Genomic DNA, 7,796 nt, shown 5'->3' with positions numbered 1-7,796 from the left:
AAACCTTTTGAAACTTATTACTTCAAATAAAAACTGAATGTGATTTTAAAAAATAGTTGTTTTCTGAAATTTGTTTATTTTCTCCTCATGTCTATTTACACCGGTGAATGAGAAAACTGTCGCACATGCGCAGTAACTGTTACCATTTAAGTCGGAGGAAATTGTGACACACTGTCACACCAATTTCTCACCATGCCGTCTGGAAATGTTGATAAAAGGGATGTTAATGAACGGATCGAAAGTTTTCTGTCGGAATTAAAAGCGCAGTTAGTAACCACGTTTATATTCAACTAGAATGCATACATATATATGTTTTATTTTACACTTGATATTTGAAAGCTTGATGTACATATACATATTGTAATATTTTGTTTTCAAAGACATTAATCACTTTCTCCGAAACTGTTTAAAATCATTTTGTTCTTTGCGCAAATAAATAATTGAATCGGATGTGGATGATGAAATTATGCTTTAACATACTCGCACACAGATATATTACTGGTGTGTGTGTGTTTGCTTGTGACTAAATCGGGCTAATTACCATCTGAAACAATTAGCGAAATCGTGGTATACACGAGCCAATCGTCCTGGTTTCCTAGTGACAGCTGTGCTTTAAATATAATGGTTTGTGATTTAGATACAAGACCAGCACTTGAGGCAAGGGGTTAATTCGATATAATCAACCCCAGTACTTGTGTTATATTTTATTTTATCGACCTCAGAGGTATGGAAGACGAAGTTGGACCTAGGCAAAATTAGAACTCTGCATTTTGTCCGACGCTCAAACGATTCTATATAATGAAAACAAAACGTAACCATAGTAAAGAAATATAAAATTTCTGCGGAAATCCTGCCCACTACTAAATTTTATTTGTATGGTATTTTGGTAAATTCTTAGTTTTATACCCGTCTCACTTTGAAGGTAAGATTTACCAAAGAACACCGACGGTTTTAATAGTCGAATTAGTTTAAAACGTATCAATGCTTCATTGACGTAAATGATTGTAGTAACGAAATAATAACAAAAAGTGTATTGGCGATCTTTCGTTACAAGAACAATCGCATGTGGTCCAGTTGACGTAAACGGTACTCATACCGTAAGATCGCCAAACACTCATCGTTGAAACCGACGGAGATCCATTGAACGTATCTACTCGATAAAATGCGATCTCATTCGACGCCACATTCTGTACCAAAATATCTATAATATACTCTCTTATTTTTATTTACACTCGAATATAATGTCCTGTACCTTCACCGAATTTGACCCTATCCCCTCTTTTTTTTAATTAAATTTCTCTCATACAGGAGTTTTTACTATAAGGTATAGGACTTCGAAGGACAGCTGTTTCAGACCTCCACTGGTATTATCGTTACAAAGATAAGAGCATCTATCTTTTATCTTGTCATGTATAAGATAGAAATATGTTTGTGATCCTTATGTTCCTCTGTTATTCTTCAAATTTTTTTAACGCCCATTAAAATACATTAAAATATTCCATTCCTAAACCTTAACTGTAAATCCTAACCACTAACTGAACCCCTGCCTATTAAATTAAATATTACAGTATACACTGGTAAGCCAGAGGACTGTGCCGAAATCCACTGTCTGCTTTGGCATGGTATTTAGGGCAGGATGCCCTCTCGAACGCCAATCACTCTACAGAGAATTGAATGCATTTTCTGAAGCACCAGCAAGGTCACCAAATATCTTGCAAGACAAAGATCTTTTAAGTGTATGAGAGAAAAACATGAAGCATGGCATGAATTTGGTATTTCTTTTATTTCATGTTATGCATTTTTGTGTGATCAATCAGCATAGGAGTAGCTGTGTGGTAAGTAGTTTGCTTACCAACCACATGGTTCCGGGTTCAGTCCCACTGCATAGCACCTTGGGCAAGTGTCTTCTACTATAGCCGCGGGCCGACCAAAGCCTTGTGAGTGGATTTGGTAGAAGGAAACTGAAAGAAGCCCTTCGTATATATGTGTGTGTGTGTATGTGTATATGTTTGTGTGTCTGTGTTTGTCCCCCAACATCGTTTGACAACCGATGCTGGTGTGTTTACGTCCCCGTAACTTAGCAGTTCAGCAAAAGCGACCGATAGAATAAGTACTAGGCTTACAAAGAATAAGTTCTGGGGTCTATTTGCTTGACTAAAGGCAATGCTCCAGCATGGCCACAGTCAAATGACTGAAATGAGTAAAAGAGTAAAGAGTAATAATCCATGATGCCAAATTATAAATGTGATTTTACAAAAAGTATTCGATCATAGCAAATGCATCATCAGATAGGGTTGAAATACAAATAATGAACATCCAAGCATCTTGAGGGATACTCAACAACCAATGGAAATAAGGAAAATGGGCTAGGATAGTAGTTTGGCTATAATGAAAACTGTATTTCATGAGAAATAATAATATGATGGAAAACAGCTGTGTTAGTACAGGAATTGTAGGTAACAGTCACAATGCAGAGACAGGTCAGAGTGTTATATGTAGATAGAAAAATGAAATTATCAAAATCTTATAGAAAAGGTGAGGGACTTCCTCCAACAGTAAGTTCTATGTTTTTTTCAACAATTACTTAATAAACAAATTTGATGATAATGATAAAATTTTTTATATGATTTGTTTCATTTCAGAGTCTTCTTTAGTTCTCACTATCTTGCTCATCATGTACTTGATCTGCTTGTACAAATCATCTCTGAATATGAATGGAATAATGCCAAGTAAGTAATTCTCTGCTGATTGTGTGTGTGTGTATATATATACATATACCTCTATTTTCTTTCCTCCGCCTCACTCTCTATTTTGTATCCTATCTAAACTAACTATTACTTAACCATCCTCCCACACTGTCTCCAATGAAGGGATATAATTAATAAATATCCTGGAAACAGCGGTAAGACCTATCCATAAATGTCCTAATAGCTACACAGCCTTGGTTTTTTTATCTCATTACGCAAAAAATTCTTATATATATATAGGAAAAAATAGAGGTTGGAAATGCACTGAAAATAGTTAAATTATTTTTTATTATTATATTTAAAGATTCAACTGGTTTCACAGTTTACACTGATCTTCAAAGGTTTGAAATAGAAGTTGTGGCTTATGTCACAGCCATTTTGTTTCTGACTAGTGTTTGAAGCTTGCTTTATTTTTATGGGAGGTTCATGGCTCAAATTAGTATATGTTTTGAATAGGGTTTGATTGGTAGAGGATAGTCACATGGCTGGTCTTAGAAATGTTTGTATGTCACTGGAGTCTGCACCAGGCTCCATTGTCTCTTCTGGCATGGTTTCTACAGCTGGATGCCCTTCCTAACGCCAAACAATTAACAGTGTATTGTTGTTTTTTATGTGAAACCAGCACTGGTGTTAAGTCTACTGTAGTGTTACCAGTCTTGAGAATAGCAAGGCAAAAGACATCTTGGTCCTTTATTATCTTCTTTGTAAGGCTTAGTGTCTTGGACAACTGGAACAAGCAACATCACTTGTTACAACTATTATATGATGTCAAGACAAAGGTTCACACATGCAATGAGATTCTTTCAGTTTCTCTTTACCAAATCCATTTATAAAGTTTTGGTTGGACCATGGCTGTAGTATGGGGCATGAAGAATTTTAATGACTTGCAGAAAATTACACTAATGTTGATGGGATATGAACTTAGAACTGAATAAATATATTGCTTATTGTTTTTGCTTGTCCTTTGTATAATGTGTGACACACAGGATATTTCCCTAGCATCCACGCATCAAATGTGTGTGTATGTGTGGTGCACATACTCAATTTTTTTCAACCAATAGAGTAACTTGAGACTTACGAAAGGAAATCTTTATATTGCTTGAAACATGAATCAAGGGATAAGTAAAAGTCTGAAAAGAAGTATGGACAATTTGGACTGACAATAGGGTAATGTGATTTAGCAGATGGTGTTGAATGTTGCCATTCAAATGAATGGTTTCCATTCAATTCACTTTCATCATTAACCACTTCTGGTGTTGGTTGACTTGATTGATTTTAATTTGAATTTTAGACATTATTTTTTACTTCAGCCATTTAGTTTATTGTTATAACAAATGAAAATGGAGAAAACTATCTTAGATTGAAGAACTCACTGTTTGTGATTTGTCTGGTTAATTATAAATCTATTAAAATTTTCAGGGAGTTGATGGATGTGATTCGTCGAGAAGGCAAGCGTATGATGTCTGTTCAGCCTTCAGAATCAGTTATTGGTAATATGGTACGAAGAGTATTAAAAGTAATCAGAGAAGAATATGCCAGGTGAACTGAAGTTTCTTATACAGTCTTTTAGTTATTAATGTTATGAACAATTTGAGAATATTTTCTTGTGGTAAAGAAAGCAGAGCTTGTTGAAACATTTGGACCATCTATTCCAGCTGCTTCTAGATGTCTGCTTTCTAAGGTCTGGTTCATGATGATGATTGCATTAACAACAATTTCTTTGTGACATCTTTTCAGAGGCAGAATCCATTTTTAGGCAAGAATTACCGTAAATCCTCGAGTATAATCCGCATTTTTTTCCCAAAATGTAATGGTCAAAATCCCTAGTGCGTACTATTTACGAGGTTAAAAGTGAAAATTATTTTCTAAGCAATGTCTGAGTCTCTATTTGCTGTCCGACAATGTTTATTCAGACACATTTTGTGATGTCGGTCGCGAAAATACCTTAAGCTAAGCCTGAAAGCAATGAAGTCATAAAAGGATCATCCATAACTTGCAGTAAGCAACATTTATTAAACGTTATTACTGTTATTTCTTTATTTTCTGCAAACAAAATGCACAAAAAGGCTACACGTTTACATTATGTTATATATATAATAATAATAAAGGACGTTATATAGACCTCCTTGACTCAAGTTAGAGAAGGGGTGCGTATTATACACAAGGTTTAGGTTTTTCTGAGGTACAGACCCCTAAAAATCCCCTGCGTATTATACTCGAGGATTTATGGTATCTAGTCATCATCATCATCGTTTAACGTCCGCTTTCCATGCTAGCATGGGTTGGACGGTTCAACTGGGGTCTGGGAAGCCCGACGGCTGCACCAAGCCAGTCAGATCTGGCGGTGTTTCTACAGCTGGATGCCCTTCCTAACGCCAACCACTCCGTGAGTGTAGTGGGTGCTTTTTATGTGCCACCGACACAGGTGCCAGGCGAGGCTGGCAACGACCACGATCGGATGGTGTTTGTTACGTGCCAGCGGCACGGAGGCCAGTCGATGCGGTGCTGGTTACGGCCACGTTCGGATGGTTCTCTTATGTGCCACCGGCACTGGTACTCCAACTTCAGATTCCATTGATGTTGATCGAATGCAAATATTAACTCATGACTATTTAATCAAATATTATCCTGAATTTGTAAGCAAGGAACTTCTCTTTAATATCTTTATATCATTGTTAATAATTTGAATAGTCATATTTACTAAAAAGTATTAGTCCACTGAGTATGAATTGTAGTTGTCTAAATTCCATAGTTTCTTTCAGATAAAGTGCCATATGTGTTATAGTTGATGTACAAATAAATTTGCTTAGTTTTGTATTGCAAGAAGATACAGAAAAATTTCAACACTAAACTTTAAAATTTGCTTTTCTTAAAAATGACTTCTGTTTTGCTTATGACTATTTAGTTTATTAGCAATGATATCAGATCCTACAAAACATATTTCATCACCCCTCCATCATTTGTAAGTCAAATGATTTTGACTGATTTTTGTCATATATAATACTAACAGCATCAGACTTTGCTTTTTTCTTATACTGGATTTAACATATCACTGACAATATTTATCAGAACTGTGATGCATAATTTCCAGTTAAAATTATTGTTAATGTTCATCCTTCATTTTATATTTTCACTTTCTCCCTTATGAAAGTTTTCCAATAAAGGTATTAATGTTCTTTCAATCGTTTTTGTTTTGTTATTAGTGCCGAAGGCAAGACATTGGGTGATGACCCACAAGAAGCTTTACAGGTTTGTACATCTGACAGTTGATAACATTATTAAATAGAAATGCATTTGCTAGATGGATAATAAAGCAAGATTCCTTATATGAAGGTGTTTGAAAAATATCCAAATACGAAATAAGAATGAACACCTCTTCCAAAATATGATTGGGACCATTAATAGAGAGATCTGCAAGTTGATGAGTTGATGTGTTCCTAAAGAGACTTGATGTATGCTATATTGAATGTTCAGTTATATATAGGTGCTGGCATAGCTGTGTGGTAAGAAGCTTGTTTCCCAACCACATGGTTCTGGGTTCAGTCCCACTGCCTGGCACCTTGGGTAAGTGTCTTCTACTACAGCCTTGGGCTGGCCAAAGCCTTGTGAGTTGATTTGGTAGATGGAAACTGAAAGAAGCCCATCTTGTATGTTACATATATATATAATATATATATATATATATATATATATATATATAAATGTGTGTGTCTTTTGTGTTTGTTGCCTACTACCATGTAATAATAGGTGTTGGTGTCTCTGTGTCCTGGTAATTTAGCAGTCTCTAAAGAAACCAACAGAATAAATATCAGTCTTTAAAAAAAGTACTGGAATCGATTCGTTCAACTAAAATTCTTCAAGGCAGTGCCCCAGCATGACAGCAGTCTGATGACTGAAACAAGTAGAAGGCAAAAGTTATTGCTATTAGTTTGTTATATATATATGTTCCCTTTTAAACTATTACATATATTTTGGGAATTATTTACTTCTTAACATCTAGCTCCTAAATTCATGGTGTAATTGAATGTAATAATTAGTGATGCTTCCTAATGTGTTTGTAAAAGAATTTAACCAGGCGCAGGAGTGGCTGTGTGGTAAGTAGCTTGCTAACCAACCACATGGTTCCGGGTTCAGTCCCACTGCGTGGCATCTTGGGCAAGTGTCTTCTGCTATAGCCCCAGGCCGACCAATGCCTTGTGAGTGGATTTGGTAGACGGAAACTGAAAGAAGCTTGTCGTATATATGTATATATATATAAGTGTGTGTGTCTGTGTTTGTCCCCCTAGCATTGCTTGACAGCCGATGCTGGTGTGTTTACGTCCCCGTCACTTAGCGGTTCGACAAAAGAGACCGATAGAATAAGTACTGGGCTTACAAAGAATAATTCCCGGGGTCGATTTGCTCGATTAAAGGCGGTGCTCCAGCATGGCCGCAGTCAAATGACTGAAACAAGTAAAAGAGTAAAAGAGAGAGTTGACTGTACTCCAGTAGTCATGGTGATCTGATGTTGTTGTTGTTGCTTAATCCCTGGTCTACTTTGATTAGTCAGACCTTATGACCAGAAGTGTTCCAGTGCTAAACATCTCTCACTCTCACTCTCTCTCTTGCTGTAGTGTATCTAGAACTATATTGCACAATCTGTCATTTTCCTTTTGTTTTTTGAGATGGCATGGTGTGATATGAAGGAAATTTTGGCTGCTATTTATAATTTCCTGGTTGACTTGAGTAACTAATGTATATTTCCAAACTGTTTTGAATAATTGATGAAATAATATGTATGAACAACTATACTATTTAATGGGAGTGACTGACAAAAAATAGATTTTAGTGAATAACCAATCATAAAATTTTCAAGCATTTATTTATTGACTGTTTTGTGTTATTTCTCCTAGAAACGTTTTGTCAGTGAAGGAGTGTCTGATGACTACACACTACAAGTGCCTGACTTCCAAGTAAGTTGTAAAATGTCATTTTGTTAACTATTTGCTATCAATTTTTATGCTTTTTTTTTAGCATTTATTTCATCATCAACATGAGCACCATCATATT

At 35.7% G+C, this 7,796-nt stretch overlaps 1 protein-coding gene across 2 annotated transcripts in view; it reads left to right on the top strand.

Annotated features, from left to right (window-relative positions):
- Window positions 1-7,796, top strand: part of LOC115215046 (translation initiation factor eIF-2B subunit beta) — a 29,754-nt gene that overhangs the window by 2,051 nt on the left and 19,907 nt on the right. The window contains exons 1-5 of one of the 2 annotated variants that reach the window (XM_029784183.2): window positions 40-266; window positions 2,643-2,729; window positions 4,167-4,286; window positions 5,951-5,996; window positions 7,640-7,699. In XM_029784183.2, coding sequence (XP_029640043.1) covers window positions 193-266; window positions 2,643-2,729; window positions 4,167-4,286; window positions 5,951-5,996; window positions 7,640-7,699 — 387 coding nt within the window. In that variant the 5' untranslated portion in view covers window positions 40-192. Of the gene's footprint in view, window positions 1-39; window positions 267-2,642; window positions 2,730-4,166; window positions 4,287-5,950; window positions 5,997-7,639; window positions 7,700-7,796 lie in introns of those variants that run through there. The other variant, XM_036505567.1, reaches the window with a different exon arrangement.

Source organism: Octopus sinensis, linkage group LG8 (assembly GCF_006345805.1).
Source record: "Octopus sinensis linkage group LG8, ASM634580v1, whole genome shotgun sequence".
Lineage (NCBI taxonomy): Eukaryota > Metazoa > Mollusca > Cephalopoda > Octopoda > Octopodidae > Octopus > Octopus sinensis.
The sequence above is the reverse complement of the archived record's forward strand: the minus strand, read 5'-3'. Positions and strand labels throughout refer to the sequence as shown.